Consider the following 23,255-nt stretch of genomic DNA (forward strand, 5'->3'; position numbering starts at 1 on the left):
ACTGTTTATTGAAGCTTGCTTAAAATATGCTCAGATGAACGGAAGTCAGTCCAGTTTCTCTTCCAGAAGAAACTTGTCATACTCCTAAAATAAAATACAGATGTCCATGTTAATAACATTATAACCTTTGTGGAAAGTAACAGAAGGGTTGACAGCAAGAGAGCTTAGCATTTCTTGGTGATTGTGAAAGAGCAGTTCCTTGTATGCAATAGATAATGTAATCAATTTATTGGAAGGCATCCTATCATTTTTTAATATGCAGTCTTTTAATTATATATCTAAATACTAAATGGCAAGAACAGAGCAATTCAAACAGGACATGGAAAAGATAGACTGAAAGTAAAATATCAGCTTGCTACTGAGTTCCGAAATATTTTATAGGAAAATATATAATGACAAGTTATTTTTATTTGTGAATGTTGATCCCAAAAGATTCCTGTGTTTTACTGCCCTCTCCGACACTCCATTTAACAACCATTGTGGTTGCTTAGTGGCCACAACTGGAGCATTCGGAGTAGTTGTTGCTGAAAGAAGTTGCTACATGATATATCATTTAACAACCACTTTGCTCAGTGACTGAGATTCTGGGCCCAAGAAGGACTACTTGTACCTATAGCCAGGGGTGGGATTCAAATTTTTTAACAACCAGTTCTGTGGGCATGGCTTAGGTGGTGGGCGTGGCTTGGTAGTCATGTGACTGGGTGGACATGGCTTGGTGGTCATGTTATTGGCTGGGCGTGGCCAACTCAATATCACTCACATCAAGGCACGCATCTCCTCACCTGGCCTCATGACTGTGGGGATGCTGCAACAGTCGTAAGCGTGAAAAATGGTCATAAGTCACTTTTTTCAGTGCCATTGTAACTTTGAATGTTACTCCACACAAGCAAAGTACCAGCAAAAGAGGGGGAAAAAATTCCAGAGACATTCCTGAGACAGGAAGTCTAGTCCTGCCAAGAATATAATAAGGGTTAACGGAGAGGCAGTTTCTGTAAAGCAACACCAGAATGTTTCCTTCCTGCCTTCCTTACAGGATTAGGCCAGTAATTTCTTCTAACAACTGGTTCTCCGAACTGCTTAGAATGTTAACAACTGGTTCTAGCGAATAGGTGCCAACTGGTAGAATCCCACCCTTGCCTATAGCTAGTTACCTGGTGACCCTGTTTCACATGACTCAGTCTTTCTACATAAGAAGGGGTAGGTGGAATGCTTTCAGGGCTGCTGTGACAATTATGCCAAGCATCTATGAGATAAGATCTCTTAGATTGACTTAAACCTGACCTTCGGCAGTGCTGGAAATGGTCTTGTCTAGTTACCTATACTGAGTTCATTCTGTGACCCTGGCACCTGAGACTCATATCCTTCCTGGCTGTCATAGCCTCCAGAGGGATGATGTGCATCTGAGTCTATGAAGTGAATGCTTCAATGCCAGGGGTAGCACTTCTACCTGGTCTCAAGGAAACAGTGGTCTGCCCTCTCCTTAAGAGGCTGGATCTAGCAGTACTGAACACTTTTCATCTAATCTCTCGCCTTTTGTTTTTGGGGAAAATAACTGAGGTGGCGGCAAATCTGCAACTTCAAATGATTCTGGAGTAGATTATCTGGATCCATTGAAGTCGAGGTTCAGACCAGGAAATAGTACCAAGATAGGACTTGTGAATGACTTTGGGGAGGTCTAGAATGGTAGTAGTGTATTCACGTTTGCTCTGCTCAGAGGTTTTTGACACATTGATGACATTCTTCTTGAATATTGAGAGGATTGGGAGTGGGACACACAATTCTTCAGTGGTTCTCTTCCTTTCTCTTATGTTGGTTTCAATGAGTGCTGGGCAAGAATGAGGGGGGTGGAGAGAACATCTAGTCCCAGACCTCAACTCTCTCTGCTTCTATTTATATGAAACTGCTGGGTGAGATCATCTGTTGGCACAAGAGTGTCATCAGTCTGCTGATAAAATTCAGTTGTATATTTCTGCTTCAAACCAGCCAAGTAATGCCATTGAGTGCTTTTCTCAGTGCCTGGAATCTGGGCAGGTCTGGATGGGAAAGAAAAAATTCCGCTCAACTCTGACAAAACTAAGAGGTTGTGGGTTTTAAGGTATCTAGTGATTTTCCATCATTAATTTTGGATGAGGTAACACTCCCCCAGAGTTAGTGTATATCCGGTAACACTTCTGAACTCATGTCTCTTGCTCAAGGAACAGTTGGCAACTAGAACCAGAAGGAACTTTCCATAATCCCATCTTATGCATCAGTTGTGCCTATTCCTAGATTGAGAGGAAATGTTGTTTTGGTCACTCATGGCTTAGTCACTTTCTAATTGCACTATTACAATGCACACTACATGGGGCTGCATTTGAAGAACATACATAAACTTCAGCTGGTCCAAAATTCAGTAGCACATGCAGTATTGGTCATACCACAGTATCAGCTACACTGGTTTCCAGTGGGTTTCCAAGTGCAGTTCAAGGTGCTAGTTGTCATCTATAAAGTCCCATATGTCATGAGAGATTTGCAAGATCACCTACCTGCAATTGTTTTGGTCCATCCTACTAGATCTGGCAGAATGAGCATGCTTTGAATTCCATCAGTGAAGCAGTGTCACCTGGTTAGCCCCAGGAAAAATGTCTTCTCTGACATGGTGTCTGCTTTATGGAAGCCTCCCTTCTGAAGACCTGGGTCTTTTCTTTTTCCTAGGCCAGGATTTTAATGGAGCTCCATGTGAATGTAGTCTGTTTTATGAGCTGATAATTTCCATTTTATGGGCTGTGACCAAGTTTCTTTTTTTAATGTATCTGCCTTGCCGGTCTGTATTTATTTCTATTTGTTGCCTAGAGTTTATTGGATAAATGGATGGCTATATCAGACAGGCAGATTCACTACACCCAAACAGGGGAATGGAAACAAGAATTTCATAGGATGCTCAAGGAATTTTATGATTATGGAATAAAATAATAAACTCTGATTATCCAGAAGATTTTAATAAGAACACCTTGATGTCCCAGAAATAATCCATCTAAGGCTGAGTAGCTTAATAACCCCAGAATGTTGTAATAGGACTGGGGAGAAATAGAATAGAATATCACAGAGCAGTGATTCTTAACTTAATCTGTGATTCTATGGACCCCCAGGCTGTTGCAATGTTATTAGAGGGTATCCATGAAGGCTTGAAGAAAAGTTATGATTTAAATCTTAAGTCTTGGGAGTCGGTGGCCCCAAAGGTGTTTAAAGGGGTGCTGTGGTAAAGAAAAGGTTGAGAATCACTGTTATAGAGGATATACGACTATTGGCTGGCTCACATTCCTGTAAAAGAAAAGAAATTTTCAACCCAATGGCATAATTTTCTAGATGTAACAAGAATGGTCATTTAAGGCATCTCTGATTTCATGCAATATGCAAAATATGTTTCATTATCACATACGTAATTTCTGTATAAATCACTGTCACATATTCCAATATATACAGAACATCAGGGTGCCCTGAATCATAAGCAGCAACAAAAGAAACACTTGTGCCTCAATGTTGCAAACATTAACTTTTTATCTGAAATGTGACATTTTGTCAGTAAGGAAGCATCAAACTATTATAGCAGATTACACAAATTATAAATTAATTATATAGTCGTAATTAGCATGCTTAAGACAGCCAAAACAAAGCCATAATTCATTCAGAAAAGGGTAGTTCATCTCTTGAATAAAAATGCTACAGAGCAATTCTCTTCGGAACTAAGGCACTAGGTTATCTAGATATAGTTAAACAGGAATTTCTAACAAGGAAAAATGACATATCCCTGGACAACGTAGATGAACAATCTATACTGGGGACTAATGGAAAAATGAAATAAGAGTCCTTGGGATCTACAGAAACTAAAAAATCAGTGTTCTGTAGGAAAAAGGGGATTCTGGAGTGGGCAACAATTTGACTACAAATATTATAAACATGGCTCCCTTTAATAATCTGTACTAAGATTAGAAAACAGTGATTGATTACAGGCTCTATGGCTCCTTTCTGCAATAAATTCCTTAGCTGATCCAGCAAGGGTAATAATACTGAGAATAATCATCCCACAAATGAAGCAAGGAATGTAGCAATCTCGAAATGGATAATAGTAAGTACTCACAGTTCTATTAAATTGCCTCTCAAGCTGAAATATTAACCACAAGATGCACACAAAACAAGAAAACTGGCAGAAGTTCCAAAGTGAAAGGCAACATCCGTTCTTGTTCCTTGAGAGTTTTTTCCCCAAAAAGTAGAACAGAATTTAATAGTATTAAAGAGACATGCTGAATTTGGAGCCAACTGCTTACTGAACTGACTAGAATGCTACTGGATATTTCTGGAAAATGATCAATCTTTCAAGCCCATTGACCAAGAACAGAACTGAACATAGCTGATTCACACTCATACAACAGGAACTGTTTTTACTAACCAGCTTTCGCTGTCAATTGGAGATCTTATACAAACTCAAGCAATCTGGACAAGATTGAAATAGCATTATTAAGCTTATTGAAGAGCAATTCTGATATAATAATGGAGATGTTTATCTGTAATGACTTGTTAGTTCCTGAATCAGAATGCCTTAGGAAGGAACATACTGGCTACTGCCGCCTTGTCCTCTGGGAGAGGAGAATCAAGTTCTTCCACAGAAAATGTTGGTAGAGATTCAAAAAAAACAGGCTAACTCTAGAGTCTAGATTAATGTAGATTTTGCATTTCAAAGATTGTGGACTATACAGTGTAACTGTTCAGCACTGTTTTTCTAACCACACCTATCAAGATGCACAAGGACTATCTCTCAGTATCTTGACTCATCAAGTCAGAATCAGCAACTTAAGGGTCATAAGTTCATCTTGCAAAGATGAACTTCAAAGGGTATTCACATTCACATTCAAAGGGTATAAAGTTCTTCCTAGTTGTCAAAAATTTAAAGTAAACTTGTAAGGCATACAAGGTTGCACTGTTAACAAGAGTTGTTCCAGTGCCAGCCTATACTCACAAGTGGTCTGAAACAGTGGTCGCCAACTGGTGGGGTGGGGACCACTGGTGGTCTGCAAGAGAATTTTGGTGGTCCGCAGAAAAATGCCCCCCAAGCACTCCCCCAAAAACAATTAATCCAGGCTGCACAGGAACATAAGGCTGCACTATCCACTGGTCCTCACCCTTCGGCCAAGCGCAATCCTTACCTTGAGTAGGGCCACACAAGCTGGAACTGGAAGATAAAACCAACAGTGGAGAGGGAAATCCGCCCCGGGGTGGCTTGCTGACCTTGGTGGGAAAATCGGTTCCATATTCCAGAGGTGCAGTAGTCATAGGACTGGCCCTTTGGTCATCCTGGAACAGCTCCTCCAGTCCATGGCAGGCCGGTGCATCCAGGTGGAGGAGCAGCTGCTCCAGGATGACCAAATGGCCAGTCCTGTGACTACTGCAGCTCTGGAATATGGGACCGACTTTCCCACCAATGTCAGCAAGCCACCATCAGTCAAAATTCATATTAATGATCCACGGGATTTAAAATTATGAATTTGGTGGTCCCTGAGGTCCAAAAGGTTGGCAACCCCTCATCTAAAATACAGAATGTTAATGCTTGTATTGATCAACTCTGTCCTAAGCAGATCTCACCATACCACTGCTCCATTTCTCTGGTGATTTGGAATGGTGATGGAAGAAATCCTATGTGCTAAAGATTCTCGCTTTAAGGTTGTACGGTCAATGCTAAAAGTGATTGATGGTATTTATCATTGCTAGAGATGGTAGCCATCTGCTTTGACTCCCCAATTGCCTTGTTTTGGTCTTTTTCTTTGCTTGAGAATATCACTATCATAGGCATGACTCTGAACATAAAGATTCAAATCAGCTTCCCAATCTTCAGCACTTGTACACAGAAATGGATCCAAAGTTGCTTGTTGATACCAGAAACCCAGCACCACAATAAATCCTTTATTTTGGAAGTAGGAGTACTTCTAAAACACTAAACCCTTAATGGGGTTTTCTCAATATGGGTGGGCGGGTCTTACAAGCCAGTACTGGCAAGGCAAATATATCTATTAGTATTGAAGAATATATTTAGAATTGTGACAACAGACCAGGGACTGAGGTACAAAGCCTATTCCGGAAATAATTGTCAATGGAACTTTCCATCCAGAATCCATACTGGCAATTGGAATTCATGGACAGAGTTAGAAAGAAAAGAGACTTTCAGGTAACCATGAATGTTATACTGTGGTGGATAAGGATTCAGGCTGTGTGAAGCCTTGAATGAATGCTTCATTTCAATCACAATCTCAAGCTAAGTACCCTTTTGATGTTGCCCCATCAAATAGCATAGTTTTATTCAACTGCTTTATACAAGTCTATCAAAGATAAATAATAAGTCACAAAATCAGAAAGCTCTTCCACCCAGAGATGGTGGAAATAACAGCTAGTGACACAGTATTTATGTGCCTTTTGATTATAACCTATACCAAATAGAAAAACAAAAAAAAATGGTAGCATGAAGCATCTATCCTGTGTATACTTTGAGGTCAGGATCTTTATGGACTCCTCAGAGAAGAGATGCATGCTCTTCAGACTTGTGGGGAACAATTAATTGCTATGTTAAGCCTTTGGGTCAATACATCTGTACAACCCACCAAATGGTAGAACCATCTTCCCATATTGCTGCCTACAAAGATAGGAGCTTTGTGTCACTCAGTCTCAGTATCAGCAAACTGAATAGAAATTGATGAAAAGGCCTTTGTGTTGTGTTTTCTTCTTTCTGTCAGTAGGCTGTAAGGCAAAGGGTTTAGTTGATTATTTTTATCTTAGTTTTTCTTAGATCTCCAGGAAGTTAATTGGAACATGCTGACTGAAATTAGTCCCAAAGGGGTCTTTGGGGGGAAATCCAGCATATTTTGTTAGTTATTGAATTTTACAATTACAGGTATCACTTAAGTGGAAATTATTTTTTTCTCCAATCAAGTTTTTAACTGTACATAGCATCTCTAAAATGCTGCTCATATTCGTTCTTTGATAAAAACTAATACATAGAAGTGATGGTCTGTTACACTGATATGGAATTGCCATTTGTTTGAGGTAAGCCATATTACTGGTCTCATTTAATCTTTTCTGATATATATTCCTATGCTGGCTAGCTATCTTTTAGTTCATTATTATTCTTTTTCTATAGCAAGCACCACTGACCTCCTATTAATGTAATGCAATAGTCCCCTAGTTTTTTATTTTTCCTAGAGCAGTCATAAACAAACACTTTTTTTAAAAAAAACTTTAAGATAGGTCCTTAGGTTATTTGTTTATTCATTCAATTTCTATGACTGCCCATCTCAATCAAGTGACTCTGAGCAGCAAACAATCATATAATGCAAACCAAATGCAAACAACACAAAAATACAACAGTTGAGAAAAATCATAACACTAGAGTTATGACTAGAAAAATAGGTACTTAATACATTCAGAATCTCAAGATTGGAACATAACCAAGTCTCCAAGGCCTTACTAAAGCCAATAGTCAGGTTCATCCTAAATCTATTTCCAGTTCACTTAAATGGTTAAAATTGATAGCCAGGATTCTCTTTCAACATATAATAGTTGCAAGTAATAGTCATGGTGGAAATGTTTAACTCTTTAAGATACTGGCTACCTTCGTGCTTGATCTTAACTTCCTGATTTTTGCATTTCTTTATCCTTGCTCATTTCCTTTTTTTTAGGAGGAGGAGCTATATGAGCTCCGCCATCTTTGTTATATGAAATTTCTAATTTGCCAGCATTTAAAAAATGATGGTGGCAGGAATGTTATAATTGATATTGTGGATTTACATTATTGATATTGATATTGTGAGTTTATTACTGTTGTAGTATCCCCATTGTCATCAGAATTCAAATACCGTACTTGCAACTGGCATGTATTTATGATGGTTGCAGTGTCCCAGGATCATGTGATTACCATTTGCGATTCTCTGACAAGCAAAGTTAACGGGAAAGCCAGATTTCACTTAACAACCATGTTGCTAACAACTGCAGCGATTCACTTCGCAACTATGGCAAGAAAGGTCATAAAATGGGGCAAAACTCACTTAACTGTCTTGCTTCACAACAGAAATTTTAGGCTCAATTGTGGTTGTTACCTGTACATTTCCACATTTTAATGGATATGCATTAAACTTGTAGCCCTCAGTGTGTCTTCACAGATGTCCATTGTAAGCTCCCATCTATTTTAAGGATATATAAGTTACCTTACCATTTTGTGACATTTGCACTAAAAAAATATAAAAATTTTTTGTCTTGTTGCATAAAGCATAACTTAGCTGCCATGGGACAAACTCTGAAATGTCCCGATTTCAAACTTTGATTACAAAAACTCAAGGTTCAGATTTTTCTTTATGCTAAACAGGGATCTTATAATACCTTGTATTAGTATAGGAATTTGTTGTGATTACTTCATGGCAAAGCCGTTTACATGGACTGTCTTTTCATATATTCCAAAAATGAACACTATAAAATCAGAACCGAGAAATCATTGCAGGATTCTCACATACTGTATAAATAACTTTCTTTTCACTTTCTTTCTCTTATTTCCTTTGCAGGACAAACATTTTATGTTAAAGGCGGTTAAAAGATTTAACCTCAGGTACCTTCTGCAAATTTCAGTGGAAATTTACAGGTCTGTCTGCCTTAGGATAATCTCAGCATTGAAGACTATCAGACATTTGACACTTTTCTATTATACAGGAACAGTAGCTTCTCCAGTTCTATTTGGAGTGCCTTGATGGAAAGATACAGCTGTTAAAACCCTAAGAACTTTGGCTCTTACCCAAGAAAAGGCAGACTTAAAGACTTGTGGGTGGTTACAGTATGCACAAGTCACATTCAAAATGAGCTGCAAAAATATTATCCTTTACTCTTTCATCATTTTAAACGGTTGGAGAATTTTGGGTTCCCAGACTATCACTAACATTGTAAATAGAGAATGCCTACTTAAATCTAAAAATATTGAGTCACATCAGCTAAACCCACATCTTAGATGACTTTGGAATTACATTTCTCAAATAGGAGCCTACAAAGTTGCAATGTGTATTTAAAACATCAACACACAATTTAGGATCAAGGAACCAGCCTCTGCTGTTCAATGAGGGAGAAAACTCTTACTTTGGGATGTACTTAAAGTAGCTCTTTTAATTCTGGCTATTGTGTGTGGTCATTAAGAGTTCTCCTACTATAGCCGTGATAGTCAACCTATGGCACGCATGCCGGAAGTGGCACACAGAGCCATCTTTGCCGGCACGTGAGCTGTCGCTCCAGAGCAGGTCCACTGTGCATGTGCGCACGCCGCACTGATCGTCAGGTAGCTGCCGGGTGCAGAGGGGAAGGTCACACGTGCATGCATAGAGATGTGTGGTGTGCGCAGGGGTGTGTGCGTGGGAGCACATGCATTGCCTTATGGGTGTTGGCACACATGCGCACTTTTCACATGCAAAGACGGGAAAGTTAGCCATCACTGTTCTATAGGCTCAAACTTAACAGGAGTAAGCCTCTGTGTTCTACTTTTACTCTAGCTATTCTGAAAATATTTGAACGAAGTCAAAGAAACAATAGTCATTACTATTGGGAAGACAAAATTATTCCCACATGTATTATGCAGAAAGAAAAATGATTTCATTATTGTCCAGCAGCATTCTTCTGTTGGAGAAAGAAAGATGCTCTTCTGAAAAAGGATTATGGCAACATTTTTTTAAAAAAAAAAGACTTCTTCCAAATCTTAAAAGTTTGAAATTTGGCACTTTATTCCTGGTAAGGAATTTTTAATAATTTCCATTGTAATTTAAAGCATTCCCAGCATATACCATCCATAAAAGTAAAAACCAGCAACTCACAAATCAAGATTTTAAAATAGTCTCAAATATTTGTTTGCAAATCTACTTATGTTTTAAGTGCTATTGAATCAGGTTTATCATGTGGAACCTTTTTGCTTATTCAGAAAATATCCTGGGAATGGAGTTAAAAAGTATTGATGTTTATTATTTGAAATCCTTCTAATTCTATCTATTTTTCCATTCTTTCTATAGAAATATGTTAGAGATGGAAGTGCATCTTACTATTCTTCCTAGTTAGATTTATCTTCCTGTACTGTACAAACGTTACTTTATATAGTAATACTGAATACAGATGCTTTGAGGTTTTTCCTCAACATTATACGAATTATTTAATTTATATTAAAATTATTTTGTATTATTTATGTAGGGTATGGCAATATTACGATTATCCAGGAGACTACAACATTAGTACATAGTTGTTTAGCTGCTGAAGAGTGCTAGTCTGCTTAGTTCACACTCATGTGCTTATCCATGGTGAACCACAGAGGGCTCGAACTAGGTCTCCACCAGAAAGACAATCATCATTATCCAGGGTCTTCTCTCACCACTAATGTTGCCTTGCAGTCAGATGTCACATCTTATCAGGTCCAGCAAGGGCAGGGGTTAGCACATAACTTTCCCACAAAAGTGATACCTATTTAATCCTCTCGCATTAGCATGCTTTCGAAATGCTAGGTGAGCAGAAGCATATTACACTGAAGCACAAATTTCCCAGAGGAAAATGGCATAGAGCGCCATTTTGGTGTAATGGTTAAAAAAACTGGCCTAGCAACAAGGGAAGTGAGAGTTCTAGTCCCATCTCAGGCATAAAAACCAACTGGATGACCTTGGTCCAGTCACTCTCTCTCAGCCCAACCCACCTCACAATCTGAGAATGGTTGTGAGGAAAATAGAAGGAAATATTATGTACATTTGCCACTATGAGGTACTTAAACTGTAAAGTAATGAAGGTGGGATAAAAATCTAATTGCTTTTCAGTAAACACATTAGACTTGGAGATTTTTGAAGGCCTTATCATTTTCTGAATCAAGTTAAAGTACTTCATGTTAATTAACTCCATAATTCTTTCAACAGCTATTAGTGTTGTCCACCCAAGAAATGTGGCAGTAGCAGTGTCAAGAATATAAGGATATGTCTGGAAGTACTTACATTGCATTGCCTATCTTCTATCTATACCCATGATGGCGAACCTATGGCACTCATGCCACAGGTGGCATGCAGAACCATTTGTGCTGGCACGCGAGCTGCAGGCAAACTTACCTCACTGCTCATGTGTGCGCCTCACAGCGGCTTGAGGAAGGCTTCTGCAGGCTTCAGCAAGCTTTGTAGGCCGAAAACTAGCCCCGTTTTGTCACTTCCGGTATTTTTGGAAAAACAAGAAGTGACAAAACGGGGCTAGTCTTCGGCCTACAAAGCTTGCAGAATCCTTCCTCAAGCCTTTGGGAGGGTGAAAAAGGCCTCAAACCGGCTGAAAATCAGCTGTGAGGCGCAGTGCAGGTAAGGAGGCGGTGAGGGTGGGTGGGTGGATTGTGCGTGCATGCGTAGGGGGCATGCATTACCTTCCGGGTGCTGGCACACAAGCATGCACGTGCAAGCACGCACACAATTTTTGGCACAGGAGCCCAAAAAGGTTAGCCACCACTGATCTATATCATGAATATAATATTCAGCTTACCTTTGAATGACTTGCAAGGCTCTATTAGCCAAAATAGGAAGTGGAGTCAAGACAAGTGATTATTTAATTGCATTTTCAGTTAATCAAAATACAACAAAGTTCACATGACTAAACTTACTAGTTTTATATTTAATCATTTAATAGGATGGAATACAACTTGGTACCTTTTGCAGGATTCTGGGACTCTCATATAACCTTAAGACCTGTAGCTTATTAATGTTAAAATGGTGTTCTCATGAGCGTATATTAATATGTAGGTGGGGAAAATGAGCATCATCATGGCTTGTATTAAACACTATTGTATTTCAAATGTCTACTACATTGATAGAAAACAGAAATGTTGGGCATTTAGCTCCTATCTTTTCCACATTGACTCAGAAACAAACCCAAGTACTTTAAGCAAGTATACTCTATACATGCTTTCAGTCTTAATTCAACCTTAACAGGCCATAGAAATAGCGATGTGCTCATTCTAAATACAATTGGAGTGTATATCTAAATTTACACAAGTATGTTATGAACCATGATTTACAAACCACAACTGCTGTATGTTAAGCTAAGCCAAATTATAATTTGTCTATGGCTTAGTCAAAACAAAACAAATTATCTTATGCCTTGGGATGTATACAATCTAGCTATGCAAATTACTTCTAAGGAACAATTTCCAAGGGGTGACCCTGACAGACTTCTTCAGCAAAAGTATTGCAGCCATTTAGGCAAATCTATTTATTACAGAGTATTACATCTCAAGGACTCATGGAAAATTCCAGTAAATGTAACTTTGATTTGATTATTTCAGACAAAACAAGGACTTGGTTTTTCCTACCAAGAAAAAATATCAGATTGCATCGATAATGTTTCTAGACCAGCTATTGAGGCAATAATAATATATCCAACCATTAATTTACTAAAGTACGTCGACAGGATCCGAGATGCAACGATTACAGCCAGACCAACCAGCAGAGGTCTGCTATATTTTGCAGCCCAGATGGGAAAGCCCCGCCTAAAAAGAAAGCAGGCGCTCGAATTTCCAGCCACTTTCCCTTAGCCAGGTTGTAGTCCCAGTTTCGAAACCTATTATGATTCACACTTGCCTTCTGAGAGTGAGGAGGTTGTTTTAAAGCCGGAATTAGGGACATGAAAGCAAGGCAGTCGGACGCAGCTGTCCTTATAGCCTGAATGCCACCCCCGCATCCTCCCACCGAGTCCCGCTCGGAATTCAGGCCCGGTGCAGGTCCCGCCTATCGCCGGGGCGGGGTTCCTGCAAGTCCGCCTCGATTTCTTTGTGTTCGGCTGCTGGGGCGGTTTGGAAGAGGCGAAGGTTTCCTAGCTCCCCTGCCGAGGGTGATTTCTTCCTCAGCTAAAGCCCCAGCTGCCGGGTGCCGGCCGTGCCTTGCTTCTTAGCCTGCGCGTTGCCTGAGATCGCCATGTCGCTGGGATCCAGCCCGGACGCGGGTTTCTCTAGCGAGGAGCTGCTCGCCCTCCGCTTTCCGTTGCACCGCGCCTGCCGCGACGGAGACTTGCCCGCCTTATGCGCCCTACTACAGAGCGCGCCCCGGGAAAGCCTAGCAGCCGAGGACTCCTTCTACGGGTGGACGCCCATCCACTGGGCCGCGCATTTCGGAAAGGTGAGAGAGAGAGAGAGAGAGCCCTCCCGGGTCGCGTCCGAAGCAATCCAGCGCGCAGGATGGTTCGGGGGAAGGGAGTCTGCGGTTTTCTCCGGGGCTTGGCGAAAGCAGCGGGGGCGAAAGCGCGCTGCCGCCGCCGCCGCCATCTTAAAGCGTTCTCCCGCCTTGCTCGCCCCGGTATGGTCGGTGGACAAACGGGCGAGTAGAGCCGCCATACTATGCACGCATCTTGCCCGAGATCTGCTTGTAATTTTTTGTCGGCAACTAGCAACTGCAGGAGGAAATAAAGGCGTCTAATTCTCCAGTGTAAAAGTGCACTCTCGGAGCAAGAGAGCAGATCCAGGGGTGAAGGGGAATATTCGTTTTGCTTGGGCGCATGTTGCAACTGCCCTCATCTTTTTTTGCCTTTTATAAATATATCTGTATTCGGATTTGGAGAGTTAAGAATAAGAATAAAGATCATATGGAGGCTCACTTTGCACAAGAGGGGGAGGAATATCGTAGAAACGGAACGAGATAGAGTTCAAGGTTGAGTGAGGAATTAATCACCGTAGCTATGGATTTAAGATTTTCTGACGGTTTTTTTTATACACTTAAGACGTTAAGCACCACCCAGGTCCTGTCCTTTTTCTTAACCCTTTTCATATTTTGAAGGGAGTAACATACAAATATAAATATTGAGTTGCTTCATTTGATACTCTCCCATAGGATGCATTCCCACATGGTCTGCTTGTTAAGAGTGTTATGCCTTTCAACTCTTCAGATTTTCCTCTCCAGACAGTGATTATCTTTGGTAGTTATGATTACCTGTACAGTATGCCCAGTGTTTGTAAAAGTTGTTCGAGTTGTCAGGTCTCAAAAGAATACATACAGTTTTGGATATAGATTTGTTTGTGGAAGCTCCTTGACTGGCAAATGTCAATCAGTGAATAATTCTAAAGTAGATGGTGCCACCACTTAATATCAGGACCAGATCATCAGTGGTTTTCTAGACTTCACATTGTCTCCTTTCCCCAGTCTTGCGCCCAGGATGGCTGAAAAGTGGCATCCCAGTTTTCTATATATTGAGATGGGGAACATGTGAAAGTAATCTATATCCTACTAAAATTCGGATTCCAATAATCTGGGTGAAATAGTACACCACAGGGCAACAATTTTGTATCTCAAATTGGCTAATTTAGAAAATGCATTCAAAATCTTGGGTCCATGACTCCCATGGAATTAAAATTTGGCAAATTTTATAGAACATTTTATGACAAACAAAACTAGTTTATGATAAAATGTCGTAAACCATTTCTTGTGCTCATGTTTGCTCTGTACAGTTTATCATACATTATTTTCAAAGCAGATACCTCTCTAAATGTACATTAGAAGCTCTGTCATTGGGGCACAGATTATCTAGTAATGTATTAAACTTGGTACTACTTGACTCAACATTTATGGGCAGCTTGCGAGATAAAAACATTATTATAACATCAGTAAAACGTTAAAAAAGCAAAAGATAAAAATGGCAAGCACAATGGAGAGAGGCGTACCTCACCTTCTCCAAAGTATTAATGTCCTCAGTGACTGACATTTGTATTCAACAATATTTCCTGTTCCCCACCTTTGCTGACTTTCTCAAAGATAGCCAATGTAAACAGGTCATAAATGCCAAGAAGTGCTTTGAGGGTGGAACTAGGGCACTCCTTCCCTCTTACTGTTAAGGCAGCAGCTTTCTCTTTTATTTTCAGAGTTTCCCTCATGAGATGCAATGTTTACTCCTGCAGAGTAATGAATTGTTTATTTGGTAGTCTTTGGGGAGTTTTGCAAAAGGGCATGTGCAGCTGGATGAGAGAGATATACAGGCAGTCCTCAATTTACAAAAGTTCATTTAGTGACCATTCAAAGTTACACCGGCACTGAAACAATGACTTATGACCGTTGCAGCATCCCCATGGTCACATGATCAAAATTCAGATGTTTGCCAACTGGTTCATATTTATGATGGTGGCAGTGTCCCGATCATATCATCCCCTTTTGTGAATTCTGACAAGCAAAGTCAACAAGGAAGTCAGATTCATTAACAGCCTTGTTACTAACTTAACAACCATGGCAAGAAAGGTTGTAAAATGGGGCAAAACTCACTTCACAAATGTCTCACTTAACAACATAAATTTTGGACTCAGTTGTAATCTTAAATTGAGAACTATCTACAAAGCAAGTTCTTCTGGTGGTACTGTTGTGCTACAAGAGAGCCAGTTTGGAAACTAGGAGTCACTGAGATCTCCCATTTTAAGCACAAAGCCAGCTAGTGATTTAGAGCCATTCATTCTCTCCCAATCCTAGGAAGAAGGCAAGGGCAAACCATTTCTGAAAATCTTGCCAAAAAAATAGCAGGGACTTTTCCACAGGCAGTTGCTAGAAGTCAACATTTACCCAAAGTCCCCATCCTAAAAAAACCCATCCCAAATTGTGCCCTATTGAACTCTAGCTTCCTTTCCTGGAATCAGATGTACTGAATTTGATCTTATGTTCAGAACTATAGCCAACCTATTCTTTTTATTTGCCCAAAAGAATAAAATATTCATTTGCTCTTTGACAGATAGTTTTTTTTAATCTATACATGAGTTGGAGAAGCCAATGCTGAAGGAGGGTTAAAAATGTTCTAGAAGCACTTATTCTTCTTCCCTGCATGTCTCAATGTTTGTTCTTGGTAGGGCACCAGGTATTGGGTGGAATTTATCTTGAGTTATTTTGCATACCTATTAATAGTTCATTATATTTTAATTATATTTTTGTTCTTTACCCTAAATGCATAACAAGGAGTTTTATTTCAAAATGCGATTACCTAAAGAAACTCTAAATCGATTTACATTTCATTAAATATTTAAAAATTGTAGATTTATAAATGCACTCAGCTCTATAGTTTCTTTTTATTTACTGTCCAGTTCGTTCAAATACAGTTCTGCTATGATATATTTTTTAAACTTCTTGTTCCTACCCACAGTCTGAAGATGCATTATTAGTAACTTTGATAAAATTAAGGAAGTCTTTGATAGTGACACGTTTTTATAATCTCATCCATTTCACCAAAGGAATGATAGAACGTAATGCTTAATTGATTTAATGATATTGTCTACTTGTTTATTTTAAGTACTTTAGTCTAATCACGTCTGCATGTTGAATAAATAGGCTTAAATAAATCATGACTAGAGCAACAATTTGCTGAATTTAAATTTCATACTGTAATTACTTAGATACCCACCCTCTCATATATATATATATAGAGAGAGAGAGAGAGAGAGAGAGAGAGAGAGAGAGAGAGAGAGAAGAGAGAATTTATCCTGTATGAATAACTCAAGTCTTTTTTCTGTTCCCAAATTATCCCATAGTGTTTTTTTTTCATGCTTGTGATTGTTGTTTCTGTAGGCTTGCCTCAAATCCGAAATCCATGACAGGAATGGGCATTTTTTGGATGGCAAACAATCATACTTGAATGTCTGAAGGTTGTAGATCAGGTGAAGGGCATCAAAGATGTGAATAGGGCTCAGTATTTAACAAATTTCATTTTTTAACATGAGGTTTGCCTGACATGTGGCTTATTCTGTGATTTTCATTTATTTCCTACCCTTTCCTATATTCTTTCCTCAAAAGCTTTTCCATTGTCCTTTTTCAGCAATCATGCTTGAAGAGAGCTATAAAATAAGGCTTAGACTATTTGTTCTCACCTAGTATTGAGATATAAGCTATACCGTATCCAGTATTTTTAGCTATTATAGCCAGAAGAACTTTCTTTTTAAACATATTTATAAATAGATAAATGGCTTTAATTGGTAACAATATTATTTCAAAGATATGTGTTTAATAGATCTGATAGTGTGAAGTGCAGGAAATAAACATTTTCTTATAGAGTACAAAAGATACCATTCTAAATTTCTTTTCCCAAAATCAGTTTAAATCAGGTTTTCAAAAGATTATATTTTAAACATTCAAGAATTGGATGCAGAACTAAACATTGAAATCAAGATTGGTTAATCTTTAAATACCTTATATTAAATGCACAAAATCATTTTGTAGAAAGATTGAATGGGGACATAGGATAGAGAATTCTGTTTATTGTCATCTGAAAGAAAAGTTTAATTGTCATTTGATTCCCTTTAACTTCTTATATAACAAGAATTAGAAACGTTTGAGGCCCCACAAACAAACATAAGCTTGAAGGTCTCCTGGTGTGTGACCCTGGATTTCCATAGTGTTGTCCACTTCCCTGATTGTATGAGTGATAGTAGCCACATTTTCATCTTAGGTACTGAGGAATGTAATTCTTTTGTTCAAGCAGGTATGGAAGGTAGTTTCCATGTTTTTCTGGCACAGAAAAAAGAGGTTATGTTGATAACTGGATAAGGAGATTAGTCTCAGTGCCAACAGTGCATCCTGGATTACTCATCTCTCCAGCCTTGAAGTTGAATTCATTTTGTATCTTTGTCTTAGTAGAATGTTCTTAATGCGGCAGCTCAGAAAGCTCAAAACTGCCCAAGGAGCTGCTGATCCAATTCTACAGAGGAATTATTGAGTCTGTCATCTGCACCTCTATAACTGTCTGGTTTGGTTCTGCAACCCAACAAGACAGACACAGTCTTCAAAGAGTAATTAGGACTGCAGAAAAAACAATTACTATGAACGTGCCTTCAATCGAGGATCTGTATACTGCACGAGTCAAAAAGAGGGCTGTGAAAATATTTACAGACCCCTCACATCCCGGACATAAACTGTTTCAACTCCTACCCTCAAAACAATGCTATAGAGCACTGCACAACAGAACAACTAGACACAAGGACAGTTTTTTCCTGAAAGCCATCACTGCTGAACAAATAATTCCCTCAGCACTGTCCAACTATTTACAAAGTCTGCACTACAATTACTATTAATCTTCTCATCACTCCTTATCACCATCCCCTCCCACTTCTGACTGTATGACTGTAACTTTGTCACTTGTATCCTTATGAGCTATATTGACTGTTTCCTAGTATGATTTGATTGCTTATTGTACCCTATGACTATTAAGTGCTGTACCTTATGATTCTTGATGAATGTATGTTTTCTTTTATGTACACTCAGCATTTGCACCAAGACAAATTCCTTGTGTGTCCAATCACATTTGGCCAATGAAGAATTCTATCCTATATATTAATTAGCATCTTGGGCAAAGTTATTTTAGGAAATTATGATATATAGGATTTTTTTGCTTGTATAAATATAATTAATATCTAAGTGTCTTTCGAAATCATCAAAGGCCTAATTAAAAGGAAAGAAAGTCTTAGGTGATTTTTTTTAAAAAACGCATAATTGGCCAGGCAGCATGTTCCACAATATGAGTTTTACCAGCTACCCTCTGACCCATATTCCTTCATCATTGGGGATGAGGGAGACAAAGTGAATGTTTAAACAAGCCATTTGTATTACTGGCTGTGCAGGATAATTTTCAACATGCTGGCCCTAAGATAATTCAGTGGCACATCAGATAGATCTTTATAGATAATGATCAGATCTGAAATGAGTTCAGGAGTTTGACAGACAGTGTGGTGACTCTAAAATATATATTAATCTACAGTTAGAAATTGAAGACGTGTTCTAATTATTCCTTGGACAAGAAACCAGCTGGGTGACTTTGGGCTAGTTGCTCTCTATCTGCCCTAGGAAGGAAATAGTGGCAAACCATTTCCAGGAGTCGGCCCTGACTTGAACAAAAAGAGACTTGTTTTATACAAATGTCATCTAGAAAAGCTTTGTGTAAAGGTGTTGGCTATAGAATGCAACAACTAATATGCAATGAAGTCACTAACATGCTGAAACATTTTTTTCCTTCTTTTTTAGCTGGAATGTCTAATGCAGTTAGTGAGAGCTGGGGCGACTGTAAATGCATGTACAACACGTTTTGCACAAACGCCAGCCCATATTGCTGCTTTTGGAGGACATCCTCAGTGTCTCAACTGGTTAATTCAATCAGGGGCCAACATAAATAAGCAGGTATCACCATTTTTTTCACATTCTAAATGGTATTCTAAAATTGTATGCCAATGTTAATTCAAGAAATTCTATTATTGCTAATGGGTAAAGTTCCTTTCATGCAATCATTGAATGCTTGCAGGTTCTAAGGCATGTTGGAGATGATTTGCATTCTGTGTCCCTCTTTTACATGTCCTCAGGTTTCGAAAACTGCTGATTAATCATATAGGTCAGTGAACAAAAGAATTGTATTTGCATTCTATGAAATATAAGGTGGAAGCTTCTTTTAGCACAGTTCACAAGTGAAGATGCAGAACGTGCAGTCATCTTCATTCTTTTTACATTCTGCAGAAAAAAACATTTTGTAATTTTAATAGATATTTAATGAAAGCCTTCATAAAACCCTGAATATATTTGAAAAAATTAGCTTAAAAAACCTACAGTTAGTTCAGAATAAAACTAAATCTTAAATATTGGAACATGCTCTGTTGCAAGCACTACAGATGTACTTGATTTAATCAACTTTTTAAATTTTACTGTATTTATCAAATCATTTCATGCATCTGAAATAGACAGTAGAAGTCTACTGCATTATATAGAAACCCAGAGCTCTCAGATGTATCACTGAAGATAATCATGGTATTTATGCACTACATTTTAACCAAAGTAGTCCCTGAAGCTTCTTAGAATTGCATCTTATATTAGATTTTATCCGATTTGTTGGTAATTTTTTCATCTGCTGGAAAGTTCTAGGGCAGATGTGTCAAATACGTGGTCCGCGGGCCAGATCCAGCCTCCAATAGGTTGTAGAGTTGGCCCAAGGGCTGTCCTGGAGATGATGAGGGACCAACCGCTGCTGCCCCGGGCCTGGCTATGCCCACCCAGTTGGCTGTGATGACCAGGCCATGCCCATCCCAGCCCCCCAAGGGAAAACAAACTCCTGATGCAGCCCGCGATGGGATCGAGTTTGACACCCCTGTTCTAGGCAATGTCATCCAAGAAGAAGATACCCATAGGGGATGCTGGATAATGAATGATGATCCATGTGAATAGCCTCCCAGATATCTTGAAACATAGCTTAATAATACTTATCCCTTCCTTGTGGACATCTGAATGAACCCAGTTCTTGGGTCCATGTACATTGCTGCATTTCTATGATGGTCTAACATAATTATTTGATAGACCTGCTACCTGAGTTACAATAAAGTTTTTGAAATCTAGCTAAAATTATAATGGAATGCAGATCCAATTAAACTATCTGATTTTTAAGGGGTTTTGGAATTTTGCAGCTGAATTCTCCTTAGCTTTAAGGTTACATCAGTTATACAGAGATGGAATGGCCTTGGCAAATCATGAGGAGGCTTCAGATCATAGCCAAAATCTAAAATTTAAGCAACTATGAGATGCAGTGATTTGGGGAATTATTTTTCAAGGGTACAAGTAGTCCTAGACTACGGCTGCAGTTGGGACCAGATTTTCTGTTTTAAATTGACAAACCCATATAACTGAATCCAGTTTTATGACATTTTTGTGGTCATCATTAAGCTAATGCTATGGTCATAAGGGCAAAGCCATTCTTCCAAATGGACATTTTATTGCCAGAAACTAGTAAAAAATGTGGTCATGTGACTATAGAATACTGCATCCAGTCATAAAGGTAAGCAGTTGCCAAGCATCCAAAATTTGGGTACATAATTTTGTGTGTGTGACATAACATTCTACAAAGGCCATATTCATTCTGACCCGTGGCAAATCAAGGACTATCTGAGTAGCAGCAATAAGAGATTTCAGGAGAAGAAAACAGGCTGATTGTTATTCCCTTTCACATTGCTATCTTAACCAGTAATGTATGTGGCAATGAATATCCATCAGCTTAAATATCCTACTGTTAGAACATCTGTCACCCAAAACAATTCTGAAGAAACATACTTATTTATCAGGTGTTGCAAGGATTCTGTTTCTAGGTGTGTAACTAGGATGTAGAAAGTAGAGAAGAGGAATGATGGCAGATTAATGATTTTCATTTTGTTGTTTTCAACATCCATTAGTCAATTTTGAAAGTTATCGTAGTTGGCATCACATAAGGATATTTTTCATGTATTATCTGTCTTATTAAACTTGCTTTCTGCATTAGCTAAGACAGTGATGCACTGTTGAGTTATTCTAGACTTCTTGTCCTAGATGATTTCATTTCTGCATTGAATTTGTGATTTTATATCTGCCATCACAGCTCACCTATACAGCAGACATATTCTTGACCTTGTATCCTATGTAACATCCTGTGACAAATTACTCTGCATAGTTTCAGAAATTGTGTGCCTGTATGCTACAAATGGTTTGTATGTCAGAGTACTCTTGGTAACTTTTCTGCCTCTATTTGTTAATGATAATGTCTCTTGGTTAGTCAAGTCAGCTGGGTTCTAGCTGACTGTATGTTTAAGGGGGGAAAATCAGTGTTTCCATGACAGTGGGACATGTCTCTTTTTCAAAGAAAACAGTTACAAGATGGTAATTACAAAAAGTATTTTCTTGATCCAGAAGAATTGAACATGGGACTATCCATGAAAAGTATCTGGAAGCTTCCGGTATCTTTAATATGAACATGGTAACTCATTTACTAGCTGTTGTAGGGTATCAAGATGGCAGGATGCCTGGCAATTGCCTTCTGAGTACAACATAAGATTCTGATGTTAACTTTTGAACCAATAAGTAGTTTAGGTTCTACTCTTAGAGGGACTTTTTCTCCTATTATAAATCAGCTAATATTAACGTATGTTCTGTAAGAAAGGCTTTTTTTAAAGATAACTTTGATTTTATGTACTGATTTATTGGCATAACCAAGAAACCAATTGTTTCCAACTTTTAGATCATTCAGTTCAATTTTATTTGCAGCCAAAAAGCCCAAAAGCAAGCTGCAAATTTAAACTTGGCAATGGATAAACATTTTAAAATATAACACTTAATAAATACTATTTCATAGACCTAAAACTCTAATTCATTGATTTGTTACTAAAGCTTTGTTTTTGTGGTCATAGTTAAAAAAAAAAACTTGTTGCCACTATAATCTTAAGAATTTGACCTGCAAGTATACATTTTTCAGATTTTTTGTCAGTTTTTTCAGACATTCAGAAGTATCTCTTCCTGGCTTAGACTTTAAAATAGGCCAGGTAATTTCCTGCTGAACTCTGTTACAAAATTCACAATATAATAAAATACAGGATCAGTAACATACTAGGAACAAAATCATTGTGAGATGGGAATTATTTTATAAATTTTATCAAAGGCTTTTGAATTAAATTTTAGAATGACTTATTTGGATATTATCTTTGCTCCCACACACATTTATTATCACTTAAAATAATACTTTTAATCAGACCTTTAAATATTAATAGTTTTAGTATGTATAATTTAAACATTTTATCTTTCATTTTGTATTTATGCCTTCAATGTTAATTAGCAAGGCAAAATATAAATTGATGGAACTTAATAACAAATCTGGCAGTTCATCTTGATTCTGCTTGTCCTAGCAGATAATTATATGCAGCTTTACACCATAGTAAGTTAATTGTGATTGTAAGTAAGTTAATTGTTAGTTGTTAGGTGATATTATCCAAATGATATTTCTGTTATCTTTTGTCCAACAATCGTTCATTGAAGTCATACAGAGTTTATATTAATTTGATATGTTTTTGCTACAGGATTATGTTGGTGAAACTCCTATTCACAAAGCAGCCCGATCTGGTAGTATGGAATGCATAAATGCCCTTGTGGCTTATGGAGCTCAAACAGAGTAAGTAAGGTTTGGGGGGGGTATTTTCAGTAGTTGTATGTCTAGTTAACTAACATAGAACAGTGAATTCAGGTATTAACAAAGAACTCCACAACAGTAGACAACATAGAAATTATTTCAGTTAAGTCATGTTGAACTAAGCAAGTGCTACATATTTATCACATCCCTTAGCTCTTGCAATGCACATTTACTCATTGCGGTAATTAGAATTCCTCTGTAAGTGTGTGTAAAGTGGTAGCTGTCTGTCATATAGGAAACATTGTATGTATATTAGTTAATACAGTTAATTGCATTTTAGATGAATTATTTTA

The 23,255-nt window shown here is 38.3% G+C and overlaps 1 protein-coding gene and 1 long non-coding RNA gene across 2 annotated transcripts in view; one reads left to right on the forward strand and one right to left on the reverse strand.

The window, feature by feature from the left end:
* Positions 1-1,051: 1,051 nt before the first annotated feature.
* LOC148125154 (uncharacterized) lies at positions 1,052-5,194 on the reverse strand. Its single transcript, XR_015744581.1, has 3 exons — positions 5,181-5,194; positions 4,118-4,223; positions 1,052-3,300 (listed from the first exon to the last, which is right to left on the reverse strand). It is a non-coding gene; the product is annotated as an uncharacterized LOC148125154 (long non-coding RNA).
* Positions 5,195-12,642: 7,448 nt separating this feature from the next.
* The window catches only part of ANKRD10 (ankyrin repeat domain 10), a 32,052-nt gene continuing 21,439 nt past the window's right edge, over positions 12,643-23,255 (forward strand). Inside the window, exons 1-3 of the mRNA XM_026708393.2 lie at positions 12,643-13,166; positions 19,023-19,175; positions 22,853-22,944. Coding sequence (XP_026564178.1) covers positions 12,966-13,166; positions 19,023-19,175; positions 22,853-22,944 — 446 coding nt within the window. The 5' untranslated portion in view covers positions 12,643-12,965. The remainder of the gene's footprint in view (positions 13,167-19,022; positions 19,176-22,852; positions 22,945-23,255) is intronic.

The sequence above is a fragment of the Pseudonaja textilis genome, chromosome 8 (assembly GCF_049901715.1).
Source record: "Pseudonaja textilis isolate UNSWEBS1 chromosome 8, rPseTex1.2, whole genome shotgun sequence".
Lineage (NCBI taxonomy): Eukaryota > Metazoa > Chordata > Lepidosauria > Squamata > Elapidae > Pseudonaja > Pseudonaja textilis.